Consider the following 20,055-nt stretch of genomic DNA (forward strand, 5'->3'; position numbering starts at 1 on the left):
GGCTCTAGAATAATGACAAATAAAAACGGGCGGAACTTTGTAGCCTGGCTGTCATGTCTAATTGGTCAGGTATGATAGGTTTGGACAAAAATAATCCATAATAATAAATAAATAATAATTGTGTGTAGCATGCTTTTTTTTTTTTTTTTTTTTTTTTTTTTGGCCTTTAGGCTTTTAAATGTGGCGTGTTTACATGTATATGTTACGTAGAAAACGTAGGAATAAATAGATTTAAACAATTACTTGTTTTGATAAACAAATAACTCCAATAAATCAGATTTCACTGTAACCAAAGAGCGCCCTCTGGAGGAAAAGCATGATAGAAAATATTAGATAGCAGACCGCATTTGCCCCGCACAAGAATCCATGGAATTTTTTTTTTAAGCATTCTTTATTAAAAATGTTTGACAACATACACGAGTATCTTATTGACCTGGTGCTGTATGAAAAAAAAAAAAAAAAAAAAAAAAAAAAAAACTTAATTAAAGACTTAATTTGAAAGTGCTGAGGTTAGTTTTCTGAAATATATCTAGTCAGAATAAAGCATGTTCTACTTATTAGCCATGATTAGTCAAATTGTCTTGGATCACTGGAATTTTATTGGATTGCTTTTCAGTAAATTCCGCTTCCTGTCATTTACATTCAAATCCATTTCTACTTCCTGTGGGGAGTGACCAAATTCATTAAAATTCAGCCTCATGCATTAAAAGGGAGCCAATTTAAATTGACCAAACCCTGAATCATACATTTTGAATTTTTACAAGAACTTTCTTGCCTTATAGATTCACCAATGTGCACATTTATTGCAAAAGGGATGTTCTTATTAAAAACTGTTTAAAAAATGTTTGTTTTTTTTCTTTTGACTGTACAGTATCCTTTCTTTTTCTCTTATTAAAAATTGTTTAAAAAAATGCTGGTTTGTTTTTTCTCTTGACTGTACAGTATCTTTTCTTTTTCTCATTTCAAAGAGCGCCCTCTGGAGAAAAACAATAGCTGACCGCATTTGCCCTGCACAAGAATCCATGGAATGAGAGGGTTTTTCCATTTATAGCATTCTTTATTAATAATGTTTGACCACATACACGAGTATCTTATTGACCTGGTGCTGTATGAAAAAAAAAAAAAAGAAGAAAAGAAAAGAAAATCATTTGACTGTTAATTTGAAAGTGTTGAGTTTAGTTTTCTGAAATATATTGTATATAGTCAGAATAAAGCAGAATAAAGCAATTTTAATTTACAAAACCCTGAATCATACATTTTGAATTTTTACAAGAACTTTCTTGCCTTATAGACACACCAATGTGCATATTCATTGCAAAAGGGATACTCTTATTAGAAATTATTTAAAAATGCTTGTTTGTTTTTTTCTCGATTGTACAGTATCCTTTCTTTATCTCATTTCACAGAGCGCCCTCTGGAGAAAAACCATAATAGAAAATATTAGACAGCTGACCGCATTTGCCCTGCACAAGAATCCATGGAATGAGAGGGTTTTTCCATTTATAGCATTCTTTATTAATGTTTGACAACATACACGAGTATCAAGTAGTATCCTATCTTGCTCAAAACTATGACTTGCTCTAGTGTTACAGTAGGTGGTTTTAAGACTCAAGAGTGTTCTTGTTTATAACAGTTTTTTTGCATCTGATATGGTTGAAATGATTCAAGCATGAATAACACTCAAGACCATTTATATGATCTAAGACAGTCAGTAATTTGCACAGTGAAATGTTAGTAAAGTAAGAAAGATTTCTGACCTTATTATTGTGCTACTGTAGCACAATTCAAGTCTGTTGAAAGCAGACACTTCACACTATGATATGGCAAAATGTACTCAGCAGGGTTCTGTGTCATTCAGAGTTGAATTTAAAATGCCTTTTAAATTCTATTTCATCTTCTGAATTTGAACCGAGGTAGCGAATGGAATGCAGAATTGTAATTTGAATTTGAACATGAATTTAAGGAAGTAGAATTAAAATGGAATTAGAATAACTGCTATATATGTAGTATTTAAAAATATTAAAGAAAAAAATAAAGTATAGCTTACGTATATACACAGTACCATTTAAAAGTTTGGGGTCTGTTAGAAAGAAGTCACTTATGCTTATCACAGCTGCATTTATTTGATCAAAAATAAAGACGGTATTATTTTTACAAAAAACAGAAACATTATTGCAACCTAAAATACTATTTTATTATATTTAAAAATGCATTTTTAATCTGAATTTTCAGCAGCTCTTCCTGCCATATTCAGTGTCATATGATCCTTCAAAAGTCATTCTAATATTCTATTTTGCTGCTCAAATAATTGCAATTCTCACAGTTTAAAACAGCTGCTTAATATTTAATATTATATGCTTAACCTATATTTAATATGAACAATATAGAACTATCACTTTTGATAAATTAAATGCATTCTTACAGAATGAAATAATTTCTTTAAAAAAATGTATATATTAGCTGACCTCAAACCTTATTGACCTGGTGCTGTATGAAAAAAAAAAGAGAGAAAGAAAATCATTTGACTGTTAATTTGAAAGTGTTGAGTTTAGTTTTCTGAAATATATCGTATATAGTCAGAATAAAGCATGTTCTACTTATTAGCCATGATTAGTCAAATTGTCATTGGAATTTCATTGGATAGCTTTACAGTAAATTCCACTTCCTGTCATTGCCATTCAAATCCATTTCTACTTCCTTTGGAGAGTGACCAAATTCATTCAAATTCAGCCTCATGCATTAAAAGGGAGCCAATTTTAATTGACCAAACCCTGAATCATACATTTTGAATTTTTACAAGAACTTCCTTGCCTTATAGACACACCAATGTGCACATTTATTGCAAAAGGGATGCTCTTATTAAAAATTGTTTTAAAAAATGTTTGTTTGTTTTTTTTCTCGACTGTACAGTATCCTTTCTTTTTCTCATTTCAGATATGACATAGCTTTAACTTACATAAGGCATATGTTAAAAAGTGGGAAATATGCTGGACCTGTATGCACAACATATGCACAAATTAAATAACTTATTGATGATACAGTTTGAAGTGAAAATCCTTCTAAAGACCTGATTTATCAGAGAAAGAGTTTTCAGTAGTGTCCTTAATGCTGATGAAACGTTAAATAAAGTAACAGGCGATTCACTGAGGATGTCTTTAATACTGGCCCAACAGATCCTCGTCTCAGATCCTGTGGAATATTCCGGATCTGAAGTAATAACACTGCACACGGATATGAAACAACCAGCAGCAACTCGTTCAGTGTGTGAGCAGCTTGAGTCGGGCGATCCAGCTACTGAACAGTGAGGGTTCTGAAGGAGGTCTCTTGGAAGATTTCCCTGATGACTTCCGAGCGACGGCCTCCTGGTAGGGTATGGTGGCGCTGTTGTGTAGGTCTGCATTGATGAAACACTGGCTGCCGCGGATGTGGTCGACCCCTCGGATCAGCTGGCGTTCTCCTGCGGGGCGGTAGGGCAGCGGGTAACAGGGCGACTCTTCTGAGATTGTGGGGATCTGTTCGTTACTCAGATACCTGTGCAAGATCTCATCACCTGAGGACAGATGAGACACATCATGTAAGGATGGAAACACATTTAATGATAGGTATTTACTAGGGGTGTAATGATACATGTATTTGTACCGAACCGTCACGGTACGGCATCTCGGTTCGGTGCATGAGGCCTTACAACGAATACAGGCAATTCACCCTCATTCCAGAAGGAGGTGCCCACAGTGATGCAACTGTTTGATAACTGCTGGCAGAAGAACAGCGAATGCCAGGAATTGCACACTTGAAAACAAAGCCCACTAGACAGTGACCATGTGCTGATTGTGTACACAACTCTCACTGACAAAGGAGTATAACGTTACTTTAAAGGCTTGCATAACTGTCTGCTAAATGGAGCTTTGTGCTCTTGTATCCTACCTCTCTCATTCGGCACAAATCCAAATATTCCATAATATTTCCATATTTGCGATGCATTCAAATGCTAAACTATTAGTTATTATGTAAATTATAGACTTTGTTCTTTAGTCACGTTCTAACGGTGACACAGTGAGACGGGCGCACTGATGTTTGGTTCACTGTATTTTATTTTGAAAAAGTACCAACTGCGCTGTCAAGTTAGCAATGCTAGAAGCCTGGAACTGATATGTTTTGTGTTTGTGCCGACGCGATTACTGCAACTTTCCTCATACTAGCAAAATCAACTTAAAAAACAAATAGAATGTCACTTTCTGCCGTTTGAGTTTCCTTTCTGTCACAAAACTGAACTGAAACTCAGCAAATATAGGCTATGTTATATCACAGTTTTTTCCCTTATCTAACAGTTAACTAAATTAAATATATTTCAAGTATTTATTCCTTGTATGTATATATGTACTGCAGATTTCATAGTCTATATATGACATTATTTTGATTTAATATTTAGTATTTATTTTTTTGTAATTTGTACTACTGTCTGTTTAAAATAAATGAAAAGAAACCTAGCATAGTAGATTTGTTTGTTTTTTTTTCCTGTTGTACTGAAATCGTATTGAACCGTGACCCTCAAACCGAGGTACGTACCGATCCGTGACATCTGTGTACCGTTACACCCCTAGTATTTGCCATAACTGAAATCTTTTGACAGCTTTTTCACTTTTTGAACTTTAGTCAGTGTGTGGTGTGTATGTTTGGGCATAAAAAAGATCTACAAAGTTACAAATCTTAAAGTCCACTCCAAAAGCAGATATTTTGTTTTTTAAAATATTCCTTTTCAAGAACTACAACAAACGGGTCCTTTGGACTACAGTGTTGTTTTCTGGGTGTTATGATGTCACAATGTAGCCCATTTGAATATCATTAAAATAAATCCCGCCTCCGCGATGCAACACAGACAGACGCTTCTGGGACGCTTCCATGAGCCGTGGCACGGCTGGTGTAAACACAAGCACTGACTAGAGTGGCTGCGATCAGCTCCGGTGGCCGCGTCAGAGCCATAACGCAATGCAGACGTGTGCAGTATAGGGGGTCAAAATACATGCTGAGACATGGCGGGTGTAAACACAAGTATTGACTAGAGTGGCGATCAGCTCCAGTGGCTGTGTCAGAGCTGTAATGCGCCGCAGACATATGCAGTGTGTGGTAAGAGATTTATTTATCATACAGTCTAGATAGCTTCACTTATAACGTGAGTGTTTTTTAAAATGCATAAACTTGCACTAGACTAGACTAGGCTAATCAGTGATTATGTTCTTTGATAATGTTAATGTTTTTTGCTCGTTTTCTGTAGCTGCTTATTGAATAACTAAGGAATGTAAACATTATAATTAGTAACTTACAATGTTTTCATTTAGTTGTTGTCATGTTAAATACAAATTAAGTCATATTAATAACATTTGGCTGCTTTTAGTCTTATGCTGGAGCTGGTTTCAGGCAATGAAACTAAATATGTGAATAAATAAATTAGCACAATATTATCATGTATCGGCAATCTCGCAGGCTGACGGTAGGACCCAACACTACTGTAACAACAACTATACCTTAATATATCCTTAACTATAACGTAGCAGACTGAACTTATTGCTTTGGCAAGGGGCGTGGGTGTACTGAAACACAGTCTAAGCTGTTTGCCAATCGCAACGCAGTGGGACAGCTAACCAATCACAACACATTTAGTTTTTCAGAAGGCAGGCCTTGATTAAACCCGGAATTAATCAAGCCATTTGTGGCAGACTGGGGAGAAAGATTTAGCAATGATGTAAATTGTGTGAGAAATATTGCGTTTTTCTAACCACCAAGCATGAGAGCATGTTCCAGTACACCCCCAAAATAAAATCAAGACAAGCATAATAGAACCCATTTAGGGACCTTGAGGGCAAAGACAAAAATGACAAAACCTTTTCATAATTGCAAGCTTTAATCTGATTGGCTGACTTCAATGGTTTTTGTTAGTTTGCCGGTTTTGATTGATTCTATTGTCCTCATTTGTAAGTCACTTTGGATAAAAGCATCTACTAAATGACTAAATGTAAATGTAAGTTTAAGTTACATTTTGGAATTTATGTGAATTCATGCTTAATTGTCTGGCTCTGCCAGACTACAGACTAAGCAACAATGTAAAAGAAAATTCATGATGCAACATGATGACTAGCTTTGGACTAGCTATGATAACATCTTTCATTCAGGCATTCTTTAGTAGCAAAAAGAAAACAACTCTGCAGTGTTTATAGTCTGTAAAAACATTGCACATGTTTACTGATGAACTATGGGTATACAGAGATTAGCCCTTGAGCTACTGACAAACAGAGGCAAAAATGCAACGCGAACTGCGTTCTCTGACCTTTGCCTGCTCCTGCCCATGTAATTGCGCTTGTGAAATGTTTACGCTGACAGCTGGGGATTAACTCGCTTCAGTGGTAGTTTACACACAGGCAGGTGTTGTGCTTACCTTTTCTTCCAAGAGCCCAGGGTCTGGAGGGGGAGTCCGACACGCCCAGGCAAGTGTCTACCGGCATGGACATGGGACGTGGCTTCCCTAAAGCACATGCACAATGAAAGAATCAGTCTAATTGAGTCTTTGAGCCATGCTGGCTAAGACATTTATTTAAAGGCTCAGAGTAAAAAGGATGCAGACATCATTGAACCATACAAGTCTCTGCTTTTATTTCTGTGCTGGTTTTATTTGATTTTGTTTTGTATACAATGCACTTAAATGCCACCTAGTTCACTATATGCAGAAAAGGACTGTGTTTAGAGAACTTTATTAGAAACTTATGTTCATGTCTTTCTTTTTTCAGATGCAAAGAATCTAAGTTTTTTTAGGAAAACATTGTAGGATTTTTCTCCATATAGTGGACTTCAGTGGGAGCCAATGGGCTGAAGATCCAAACTGCAGTTTCAGTGAATCTTCAAAGTGCTCTACACGACCCCAACCAAGGAATAAGGGTTTTATCTAGTGAAACAATGTAATTTTCTGAAAAAACTAACTTTTTTTTTTTTTTTAAAAACCGCATATGCTGGTAGGTATGTTCTGATGCTGGGATGCTGGTTAGGTATGTTTTGAAAACAGTTTGTAAATACAACAGTTAATAAACAACACATTAATCTTAAGTGACTTACACTGTCTGACTATAACACTATTGCCTGATTTTGCTCGTCAAAAATAGTTTGAAACAAGTCACAACTGAGCTGCTGTGCATCTCCATTCAAACACAGCTGTTTTGTTTATGAATGAACTTGCCTTTTTTTTACTAATCTAGCGAGTCAGTCACTTGCTTTATTTCTGAATGAATCAGTTGTTCGAACGAATCAAATGAATGAATGATTCAGTAGTTAAATCAGTGACTTGCTGCCACCTACTGGTAGTTTTAGTTTCATTTAAGTATCTTTTTAGTTAATTAAATCATTTAATATTTCTATATTCAAAATTTTATATTTAAAACATTAATCTCAACATGAATTTATATATTTGATTGCACTCATGCCACCTCTGAGCCTCATTAGACAAATGAAAATACACCTACAAGCCATTTTTGTGTTCTCCTGTGCCACCTCTGAAGTACAAATTAATTTAGTTAATACGGTTAATTTCATTTGATTGGTAACTTATTTTTATTCAACTTGTTGTTTTAATTAGAAATTTTAAAAATAAAATATATATATTTAAAAAAAAATTACATTAAAGATGACATACTTTTAATAAAGTTAGAAAATTGCCATTACAAAGGTAAAAACAAAATTCCCTTGTAAATCACTTTGTAATAGGAAGGCTAATTTTTGATCAGATTTTTTGATTATTGATTAGAAGGTGCTCCTGAAATTTTGTAAGTAAGCGTAGAGCCATGGATAAGACACTTATTCCTCGGCTGGGATCGTGTAAGATCCCTTTGAAGCTGCACTGAAACTGCAGTTTGGACCTTCAACCCATTGGCCACCATTGAAGTCCACTATATGGAGAAAAATCCTGGAATGTTTTTCTCAAAAACCTTAAATTCTTTTTGACTTAAGAAAGAAAGAAATTAAAATCTTGGATGACATGGGGGTGAATAAATTATCAGGAAATTTCATGTGAAGTGACCTTCTCCTTTAACTGGACAATCAGTCAGTAATGCTACCCAGATAACAAGGAACGTTCTCAGAATTTTGGTCAATGTTCTTGCAAGGTTCTCTCAAAATTATGAACAAACGTTCTTCCAGTAATGTCAACACTAAATGTTAGTATAACATTTGTTCAAAGTTATCTGGTCTTTAATAATGTTCTCAAAAACATTATTTATACATTGTTGTTTATAGAATGTTTTATTTCTGTAACATTTTAGTTGGATATTCATCTAACATTCTTTTTTTTTTAAGTTTAACATTCACAACATTCACAACACTTTCGTTCCCAAAAATTTTATTTTTGTCGGCTGGGTATTAATTTGATTTTCACTAACAACTTGCTTTAGCAATGACTCATTCAGTGTAATGAGTAATTCAGTAATGAGTTCATTCAGTGAAGGATTTGTCAGACTCATTCAAACCAGTAACTCGTGGTGAGTTTTTTTCTATTATTTATTATTAACCATTTATTATTTAAACTTTGCATTAGCATTTGCATTTGTTCATGAAGTGGACCAAACTGGCCATTCTGTTTGTTACTGCATGTAGCCTAACAGTTCAATAGAAAGACATTTTCCTATCACTATATATTTTTTCTGCTGTTCAGATTATAAACAACAAACAGATTTGAGAAAAACAAAAGTGAATTTTGCTGTCTGTCTAATCACGAGTTATCAGTGAGGCTACTTTGAAGATGTTACAAACGAAACAGGTACTGACCTCTAGATGGGGTCCGCTGTCTCAGCCGCGCTTGTGGGACGGCGACCTCCGTTGGGTTTACGCTAGGTTTGCTGTTGTAGTCGCTGATATTTGACCGCCGTCTACTAGCTAAATCCAAAGATGAGTTGGGCGACTCTGAACCTTTTGGTCTCATCTTTACACCTGCATATTCACTCGTCTCTGCATCCCTACACACATACAGAGATAAAGAAGCATTACTGACAAAGTTAAAAGAAAAGTGTAAAGTTTGTATTCATGAGTGAGGAAGACATAATTATGACATCAGGTGTGTTCAAGTCACTTTGCCCAAAGCAAGAAGGCAATGTACCTTTTCTACAAAAAAATCCAGCAAGTTTTCTACAACCCAACTTGTACAAAACGATGAATAAAGAACATGCATTATGATTGTTTTTGCTTTTTAAGCAATTCATGAAGGTCCTGTTAAATTGAATCGTTACTGTATCTATTCAGTCACAATTGTATTTGTACATGACACTTAGCTAGTTTTATTGTAAATGGGGAAAAAATGTTAATTTTGACAAATTTACCATTGATGCAGACACTGCTTTGTAATATGTCTTACACGTCCCCAACTCGAAAGCCTCCTTTCAACTCATAACTACATCTTTGTGGTGTAAATATGATCTTTTTAACATGACTTGAACACACCAGTAGTGTCATTAGCTTAGCAAATGCTAACATAAAAAATGTAATTAGAGTCTCCAGTGTACGTCACATAAAGTCCATTTTACATTGCAGTACGTTAAGGTATGTGAACAGTGCACATAGTGTAAATTTCGTTGTAGCACGGGGCACAAACTAACGCGGGGTTAGTTGTAACACACATGGTTTAAATATTTCCACACATGCTAGCATAACCAAATTTAAGGTATTCACTAGTTGCCAAAGCAACACTATACAGAGAAAAAAGTGCGCCAAAATTCAAAAGCCTTTTGAAGATATTGCCGAATATTTATTTTAACATAGTGAAAGTAAATTTCTGGCTTTAGTAAATTTTTCATCAGTCGCGCTGATGAGGAACGTTGTAACACTGCGTTACAATCTGCCCCGCTATTATTAAACTATGCTATTGTATAACATTAGCAATGTCATTTTCACTATTTACTTTTATGGATTTTAATAAGAAACCACAAGAAACAGGTGAATAAAGACTGACAATTGATGTTAAATGTTGAGAAATTATTATTTCAAGAAAAGCATTTTGGCTCATTTTTGTCTTGTGTTCTATGAGAGCTGTGTTTGGAGGCAGAGGAGTGTTTTTTGGAAAGTCTGAATGTGTTTTATCTATTTGTGCACATTGTTTTGAACTATACTGCATAGCTGTGTTTTGCGATCAGGGCCGTCCCCACGCATGGTTGCGATGTGTTCATTGTGAAACTCAAAAATTAAATCAGTTATTTTATGTGAAAAAGTGAATCATTTTATTTTATTGACAAAATATTTTAGTTTGTTGTGTATATTTTTATTTTATACATTTTAAACATTTTAAGCTGTCATACGGTCATGTTACAATGTGCCCCTCACATGTTACAATGTACCCCGCCTACAGGGCATGTTGTCACATATCACTTCCTTTCTTTTGAGGTAAATAACTAAAAACATATACATTGTAATTAAGAAACAAAGTGACATATTTGTACTAGACAAGTGTGAAATTTACATGGATAAAAAATTATACTCTGAACCCCACATGGATTTACACAAACTGAGAAATTCAAAAGTATTAGGTTGTACCCCGTGCTCCCCTAGTATCTGCATAGCGTACGACCAATTTTTCTAAATACTCTGTACGCTCAGTTTGCACATGCGGCTTGATTTTTTAAAAACTGTTTTCACAAGGTGGTAACTTCACCTGGCAGTGAGATGGACCAACAACAAACTACTGGAGACAATAATTCAAACAGCCACATTGACAAGCATTTGTGTGATGAAGAGATTCTCACAACTCTAGTTTAAATGAGTATAACACATTTTAGTCAGTCATAAATTCTAGAGAAAAATAGCGCAGACACTGGACAATGATAAAAACTGAAAGTCTACTTTGAGATAGGTGAGCTTAGAATTTATAATGTACTGCAAGGCAGCTCACTACAGTATGTTTTGGAACAGAGCCACAGAGTAATTGAGTTAATGAAGGAGATACGTTATCAGAGAAACACATACTGACCGTGGGCTATATGGCATGGAAGGAGGAGGAGGAATATAGAGATCTAAAATTGCAGGTTTCTCCGGACGTTTGATTTGCACAGGATTTCTGGATGGCTGGGCGGCAGGCACATACGATGGGCTCTAAAACAAACAAAATGATTAGTTCATTATTCTGCCCGGTTTAAGATATATTTACATATGATAGCTGTGAAAAACTAAAAAACCTGTGCTAAATTACATCTTATATAATCCTTTATATGAGATTAGTTGGATCACAGAGCTTATTATTTTCACTCTGAATCCATAGACCTCTGATCTCAACACCAAATTACTACAAGACACTTTGTATTGAAGTATTTTGCTTTATTTTGTAGGACTTGTCCATTTTTGGTTAAACGTAGACTTTCTTTAAGCCTTTAATCATAGATTTTGCTAGGGCAAGAATGGACTTAAACCCACATTAAGAATCCAAGATAATAGTCTTTACACTCAGCAAGTTCCTGTAAGGATTATGTGAATTACATAAACAGATATTAAGAAGCACATTTGTTGGCAAGCAAGGCTTTCATTTTTTGAAAGGTGCATTATGTAAACCAAGTTTTCACACTTTCTGAAATGTGAGTGGTGCTTGTCTGTGCAAAACTTGCCGCCGTAATGTTTATGCATTATGCATAGGTGCTATGGGCTTATATGTAGTTTGTAAAAATAAGTCACACCTCTCCTCAAATAACATTCATGTTCATAACACAAATCAAAGCACCTCTTTATCATGGATTTTTTACATTAATAATGTTTTTTTAGTGAAGGAAAATCTTTTTTTTCTTGAGCTGTAGCCTACAGTCTGACCTTTAAAAGAATAGCGAGGAGTTTGGGAGAGTCCATATGGACTAATATTAGCTACAGTATTTCTAAAATCAATGGCTGTGTGACATTTGGACCGGGAGTTTAATCAGGTGGAAACACACATCCTGATGTGCAACCCTGCTGCTGGTCCAGCAATCTTAACTGCTGTTAATCAGCACAAGTCAGCTGTGGAAGATGTGTGACATCAATATGCATTTTCAAAGGCTTTTTAGTGTGTGTTTGTGTGGAGGGGAAGAAATGTTTCATTGTTTTAGTTCTGCAACACCCATGCAAAGCATGTTGACCCATCCACTCATGTTGAAACAATGAAAGTTCATGGACTTTGTCCAGATGTGAAACACAGAGAAACAGTATATTAAACGCCTTACAAGCTGTCATTTGCATACTACTAACTACAAACAATCTACATTAGTATTCAAAAGTTTGTGTTTGGTAAGAATTTTAAATGTTTTTGCTCACTAAGTCTGCATTTATTTGATTAAAAATACTATAATGCTGTGAAATATTACTGCAACTTAAAATAACTGTTTTTAAATTGAATAGATTTTCAAATGTAATTTACTTCTGTGATGGCAGAGCTTGAATACTCCAGTCTTCAGGGTCACATGATCATTCAGAAATCATTCTAATATGCTGAATTGCTGCTCAAGAATCATTTAAGTAATTATCAATGTTGATGCCTGTGCTGCTTAATAAATCATGGTACATTTTTTGTACAAAAAGCATCCTGAGAGGCTGGACTGTAGGAGAATGAGGGCAGTACCTGGACGACAGGGGGTCTCCAGCGCATGTTCTTCAGCGGTGCGGGTGTGAAGCCACAAGTACCTGATGGTCTTTTCTTCACCATCAGTGTCACATTCTGAGGATCTCCTCTGAGCTTTTCCACCAGATTCTTCAACTGCCAGCCCACCTGAGAAGAAAGCAGTACATCTGCCTTTATTTCTTGTATCTACAATTATGTAACTACTCTCATAACTGTTTCTATATTGCTTTTAATTGCTTAATTTATTGTTACTGTGATTTTATTTCTTATAATTGCATATACTTTATTTTTTTCAATAAATAACTTTATTTTTCACAATTGCCACTATTTTTTATAAATGTGATTTTTGTCTCTACATGTGACTAGCATTTTTGAAAGTTATTTTATTTATAACAGATTTTTTTCTCTAAAAAATAAACTAAAATATACCTAATGATGTTGTTTCTACTGAAACTTGTATGTCATGTATTTACAATGTACATGTATTTATTTGTAATAATACAGCTGTAATTTAGTCAATTTAAAATGTGTTCAGTGTAATTGTAATATTAGATAAGACACTGTAGTTAAAAATACAATTAAATAATTAAAGCTGCAAGCAGCGTTGAAAGGGCCCTCGCACCTGGGCTCATCACCACCCGGTGGCTTTAGGAAAATATAACTGCATATTGTCATGCAGATGTCTTCAGGCCAGGACTCAGGCAGATTGGACGTTGCATATTTTACTTAGTATAAAACATGACATTTCCTGTTGCCAAAGGGGCCTATAACTATAACTGTATATTGTCATTTAGATGTTTTCAGGCCAGGACTCTTACCAAACATGCGAAGTTTGGGACTGATCGGACATTGCATGTCAAGTTAGTGTAAAACAAAACTTTTCTTGTTGCTAGCAGGTGAAGTTATGATTATGACAGAATATTGGCCTGTAGATGTGTTCAGGCCAGGACTGTTATCAAATGTGTGAAATTTGGGGCAGATTGGACTTTGTATGGCTGAGTTACAACAACTCCTGTTCCCGTGGCGAACCATCAAAGTTTGTCAGGCCGCCACGGACACACCCTCAAGATCTTCACAATTTAATATCACAAAGGCCTTCAGAGTAGACTAACCAAATATAATGTTGATGTCATTAAATCTCTAGGAGGAGTTCGTTAGAGCATAAAACATGCCACTTCCTGTTGGCAGCACGTGAATATGGGAATAGGGCATGTGTTCAGGAAAGGACTCTTATCAAACATGTGAATTTTGGTGCAGATTGGACATTGTATGCCTGAATTATAACAACGTCCTGTTTCATGGTGAAACATCAAAGTTTGTCAGGCCACCACGGACACGCCCTTTAACGAAAACTCAAGATTTTTGCAATTTAACGTCACAAAGGGCTTTAGATTAGACTGATCAAATTTGGTGTAGATCTGTTTAAATCTCAAATTTGTTTAAATACAGCGCCTGAAAATGCCAAAGACAGCACAAAACTTACAGAGAAAATTAAAAAAAACAGACTTCCTGTTGAGTTTCGGACTTCGTACCGAGGGACTTTTTTGTAGGTACTGGTGTGTTATATGTGTCTACCCAATTTCGTGCGTGTATGTTAAACATAGCTCGAGAAGCACTTAAAAATGTGATTCATTTTGGAGAAGAGGAAGAAGAAACTGAGTAATTCCAAAAGGGTCCTCCACAGGTGTTCGGGCCCTAATTAAATATATAACTTTTAATGTGCTGTATGTTAGTCAAGACAATAAAATAAGTATAGCCTACTTCTTCAAAACATTACAAAAGATCATTACAACAAAGATTTAACATGTATTTTAACTTTTAGCTAACTTATAATTGCAAAGTACATGTTTTCAAAGTGTAATTAAGTGTGTTAGGAAACATAGTCATGAAAGTGTACTCTAAGTATGCTTAAGTGGCCTTTCCTTCATTTATATTATGTCATCTGCAAGCACATTTAAAAAAAAAAAATTATAAAAAAATTATATATATATATATATACTACAGGTGTATAGTCAATACAATTAAGTGCACTTCTTTTTTACAAGAGTGGACTTTCATAGAATTGAAACCTGGAAATAAATAGGGGAAAGTTGATCCTACTGTAGCTGAGCAAATGTAGTCTGATTAGCTTTATGTTGTACAAACACAAATGGGTCGGCACCAACCCAATGCTTTCTCTGTAAATATGAGGTGAATAAAAAACAGCACTGATGCAAAACAATGATAAAGGTGTTCATAACAATATGGTTATCTAAAAGGCCTTTCAGCACTGCCATATCTCCCATTCTCTCCCATGGATCAGGTTTACTCAGTCCAACACAAAAGCTCACCATCTTGCCTCCTTTCACTCTTTTAGGACAGAACAATTACCCATAATCCTCCTCACTATCATGTGACAGATGGATGGACTCACCACTGTTTGTCTGTTGACTTGTATCACCTCATCGCCTGCATGAATCCTCTGAGTTCTGTCTGCTGGAGACTGAAGGGTGAAACACAGACAGACGTCATGAATCAATTGAAGCAATGCTTGTGAACTCTGTTTTTTATGGATCTTGGCAATCCATTAATCACAGGCTGTGGCTTGAATGATGCTGGACATTGATTCATTAGCAGCAAACAACAAGTCAAAGCGATCTGTTGTTCTGTTGACTCACATTTTCTGTGGTTCCGGTGATGACGTGCAGCCCATCGTAAGTGGATTTGATATACATTCCCTTTAAAAAAAAAGCAAACAATATGCAGTTGTTAAAGCAAAACAACACCAACCAGTAGAAATGTGCGAAAGCTGTTGACACTCACCAGTCCCTCGCCTGCTTTAATATTACTGATGGTGACTTCTTCCAAACAGGTCATTTGACTCTTTAATGGGTCAGAGGTCATCCTCATGGTGGAATCACAAATTCCGGTCAAAACTTGTGACTGAAATTAACAGAAAGAATAGTGTTATGGTATTTATGATTCATTTGGTCATAATAACAGGACTGCAGGAATTCGCAAGTGACTGATATGGACAATCCAGGCTCACTGAAAAAAAAATTATAGGGCTGCCCCCTAATAGTCAACTAAGTATTAGTCGACAAGAAAAGGGCTTGGTTGGCCAAAATTTTATTAGTCATAGAAAAAAAATTTTGAATTCCAAAGGAAGTGGCGAAGTCACACAGTCTGTGACGGACAGATCGTTAACGGCTGGTCTATGTGGTACTACAGTACATCGGGCAGGACATCCAAATGATCGCCTATCATTCATCAACCTTAACTATGGCTTTTCATCTGAATGTAGTAGCAACTTTACATGGCCGCTCAATCTAATGTTAACCTAGAAAAATGTGCGCTATTAAAGTGTCTGTGCAGAGTGTGAAAACTGAACAGTAGCTTTGCTGCATGACAGATAGAGACGCCGGTGTGGTCACTTGCTCTTATAATATTCCGGCATTTTTGGTCATACTGATAAAAGTAATACATCTTTCGAATTTGTAAATCTTTCGACTATACGTTAATTTGTGTACACTCAGAATAACAGCAAAACGTTGTGCTTTTGTAAAATAATGAAAGCAAACAGGATGAGCTTTCTGCTGTCTCAGTCTCCGTGAACTTGAGCACAAAACTTCTTTGATACTCTGTGTACACTACATGAACCAATTCGAATAGAAAACAAATATTCTCAGATTATATAATGCGTATGAAGCATGCATACAAGTGCATCACTACTGAAGTCAGTGTCGCCGACTTCATCTCTTAACCCGAAAACAAAGAAAGCACTAGTTTAGTAATAAATTATTAAAACGTTAATGCAGTCTCCTTGCTGTTATTCCCTGACCCATCATAATGATATTATTCGCCGGTGCGCTGTGGCAAGCTTTTTTTTGTGTGCACTTGAGGGCTTATTAGGTTATGTAGGAAATAAAAGGCTCATTATTAGGATTTATATGGGTTAATATACATGCGACTAATAGTCGACTAATGCTTAAAATGAATGACTACTAGTCGACCAGAAAAATCTTGGGCAGCCAAAATGTATTATTATATTGGTTCTTCCATGCTTCATGACACACACAGAAAAATATCCAGTGAGTGGCGCTAAAACTGGTTGTTGTATATAAATACTAGTTTGCAAATTAAATGTCCTGTGATTGGTGCTGAATGATTACTGCTTGTTTAAAAATTTTCCACTTCTCTACACTACCTGGTTGAAAGTAGCTATGTTTCCATAACCCTGTTTTTATGCTCATTTTTAAGTATTTCATCAGAAACGATTGATGGAAATGCCAAATTTGGGTAAAAAAAAAAAAAAACTAAATTCGCAATTTTTTTATGCTTGCTTAAGGTGGTTTTTACTTGTGTGAAAAAGGGTTGCAAGTAATGGGAGAATGAAATGCTTTTGCCAAATAAAGTGACTTTGCACAATGGGAAGGCATAATTGGACCTACCAGTAGACCGATACCATTGCAAAGTATCTGAAATGTTACAGTATTTCTAAAATTCACTGGCAAAGTCTGTTTTCAAAGGATTTTCTGTATAATTGCCTCCGAGAACTGTCTTACATGACTCAAAACTGCTGGCATACACCTCCGAAAGCAATGACCGCATTTATATTTATTGTGTTTCGTCTGCTCACTCAAGTAATGTATTAGTGGATTCTATTTTCTTAGTCATATTTAACGCCGGTTTGTTAGGAAGTGATGATTTTGTTCTCTTTGTTCTCTTCTCTTTTAACTCTCAGAGCAGACTGTTAGGTTTAGGGTTAGTAGAATAAGTTGGCATATACTTGCAAAGTTTAGAAGACTGTTAGAAGATATTAAGCAGACAGTCTACTAATACTCCAATGACTAGTTGGCATGCAGTTGCAGTTGTTACTTACTGTTAAGTAGAATGTCTAAAGTGTTACCCTCTTTTATCATGATTCATTTCACGGGACTCCTAAACATGTGCTTTGCATTGCAAGTACAGTGTTGTACCAGGTGGGCTTCCAAGCACGTTTACTATGTCAGAAAAGCCATACATATGAAAATGATAATGAGATGAAAATGTCAAATCGTATATATTATTTTTTTTTTACCTATGTACTGTCTACTTTGTACTTTACTATGAGGAGTATTGTGCAAGGAACTGTGCAAAAATAAAGCTGCTTTTCCACTATCGGGCCAAACGGTTCTAACAATGACAGCCTGGTCTCATGACGAAAATGTACCTGTTGGAACTTGAGACGCAAAATACGTACTAATATGTATATATCACTGCAGTTTCCAACAGGAATGGACACCAGAGGCGGTAAAACAGCGAGCACTTCTAATCATTTTCGTACACAGTTATAATTACAGCTCCATATGTTTCACTTTCCAGTGTTCTAACAAATAATGCTACCTATCAGAATAAGGTACCAACACTTGTACATAGACACTGCACAGTCAGACTGGAACTTTAAGGGATAGTTCACCCAAAAAGGAAAACTCTGTTTTATGTTCTTCCAAACTTACATGACTTTCTTTTGACATGACATGACATGTTTTTGTCCATACAATAGAAGTCAGTGGGGTCCAAAACAACATATTTTAAAGTGATATTGGAGTGACTAACTGATGGCATTTCTCATCATTATGGAAACTTGATTATTACTTATTCTATCCTGTTGGCCTTGAAGGCTGAGATACTATAAATAACATCAACTAAAAATTATAACTTATCTGCATAATACACACACTGAATAATAAGCTAAAATATGAGCATTTTGTATATTATGTGTATTTTAACATTCATTCCACTGCAATGCCTTGCCCTACAGACTGCCATTGTAAGTATAACCCAATTTATGCTTGTTTTTACAAGCTTGAAATTATTGTATTGCATCCGGAACATTCCTTTAATGGAGATTGTGAGATACTGTTATCTGCAACAGGACGTTCCAGTGGTTCCTGAGGAACTGAACAATAGAGTTGCATCTCCACACTTACAATGAACCCAAATGCATCACAGATAACAGCTGAATCTCTGACCTGAGAGACGTTTGCATGCCCGAATGATAAATATGCTGTGTGTAAAATAACTGACGGCAAGACTTACCACTTCTAATATCTTCTCCTCCATTTCAAACACTGCGCAGTCCTGCAATTATAAAGGGAGGATTCGCATGAGATGCCACATTACGTTGAGTTCCCACAGGAAAATATGGAATGGTAAACATGAAATCAAAATACCAAAGAAAATATTTAAGAAATGTAATATGAGGATTCGAAATATGGAATGTGCCGACAAGTAGATGGAGAACGGCCTATCGCCACTGTTTAATTATGATTTAAAGACACGTTTGACGGGATAATTGCTGCAGAGTTTGAGGGTTGTGGCGCTTGAGACTATGAAGAGCAAAAACATAGCTGAGACATCGATCATAGTTATGAGCCGCCCAACCCCACTGAGCTCCGGCTCAGTAAAACCATATGTTTCTCTGTGCTTCAGGAGACATCTGTGTGCTTAAAGAGTTCATCAAGACATACCTTAATGCACAACTCTTCAAAAGTTTGAAATGCTGTTTTTGAAAGAAACTCTTGCTTTTACCTTTGAAGAGGTTGCATGTAATTAATCAACTGACATTTTTACAAATGACTATTACTATTTTAATTAAATTTTGTTTACATTTTCGGTTATAAAACAAACAATCCTCCTAACCATGACCATATAGGCTGTTCACACAGGACACAGGTGTTTAAATGCAGCTAATAAATATACACTTTAAATATTTTTTATTTAAAGGCCTATATTATTTAAAGATCATTCAATCCTCATCAATAGTGACATTAAAACATATTTTAGGCCTAATATTAAAACAATGTGCATTGTGCACAAGTAGCACTCCAAACAAAGTTTAATTATAATTTTTTATATCAGTAAGTCTCAAGCGATATGTCTATTACTTTTTTACTAGGGTAGACATTTTAATTTAATAGGATTTAATGTATGTGTCTCAGGAAGTGGTCAGTCTGTTTTCTTAATGGTCAATCCAGGAAAAAAGTCAAATTCTGATTGATTTATTTTTATTTAAATAAATATATATATTTATTTTTATTTATTTATTTCAGTTTTAGTGACTTTAATACATTAGTACTTTGGCAACCACTATATTTTTATTTTATTAAAGTTAGTGTTTATTTTATTTCAAGTAACAAAAGTATTTTTATTTTCTGATTTTTGTTTTAGTTAACAAAAATAACTCTGGCAAGATGTGCATTACATTTAATTACCTTTTTATAAAAATAATAAATCAATTATAAAAGTAATTACAAAATTAATTAATTAATAATAATAAATTATTATTATAATACAGTTTTTAATGTTTTTTTATTAGTTTGATACAAACTTGGTGAATGAAATTGTGTGCATGTTGATGTATATAATTTGCTTGAGTAATGTCAAATAAATTTTGACTTTAATAAAAGTAGTTCATTTAGATGTTACCATTTTTT

At 35.1% G+C, this 20,055-nt stretch overlaps 1 protein-coding gene across 1 annotated transcript in view; it reads right to left on the minus strand.

Annotated features, from left to right (window-relative positions):
• LOC127183107 (connector enhancer of kinase suppressor of ras 3) overlaps positions 1–20,055 on the minus strand; it is a 65,302-nt gene that overhangs the window by 21,847 nt on the left and 23,400 nt on the right. Inside the window, exons 5-13 of the mRNA XM_051138925.1 lie at positions 18,659–18,700; positions 15,401–15,520; positions 15,256–15,315; positions 15,012–15,080; positions 12,599–12,745; positions 10,991–11,112; positions 8,803–8,990; positions 6,431–6,517; positions 3,264–3,550 (exon numbers count right to left, since the gene is read on the minus strand). Coding sequence (XP_050994882.1) covers positions 3,264–3,550; positions 6,431–6,517; positions 8,803–8,990; positions 10,991–11,112; positions 12,599–12,745; positions 15,012–15,080; positions 15,256–15,315; positions 15,401–15,520; positions 18,659–18,700 — 1,122 coding nt within the window. The remainder of the gene's footprint in view (positions 1–3,263; positions 3,551–6,430; positions 6,518–8,802; positions 8,991–10,990; positions 11,113–12,598; positions 12,746–15,011; positions 15,081–15,255; positions 15,316–15,400; positions 15,521–18,658; positions 18,701–20,055) is intronic.

Source organism: Labeo rohita, chromosome 20 (assembly GCF_022985175.1).
Source record: "Labeo rohita strain BAU-BD-2019 chromosome 20, IGBB_LRoh.1.0, whole genome shotgun sequence".
Classification (NCBI taxonomy): domain Eukaryota; kingdom Metazoa; phylum Chordata; class Actinopteri; order Cypriniformes; family Cyprinidae; genus Labeo; species Labeo rohita.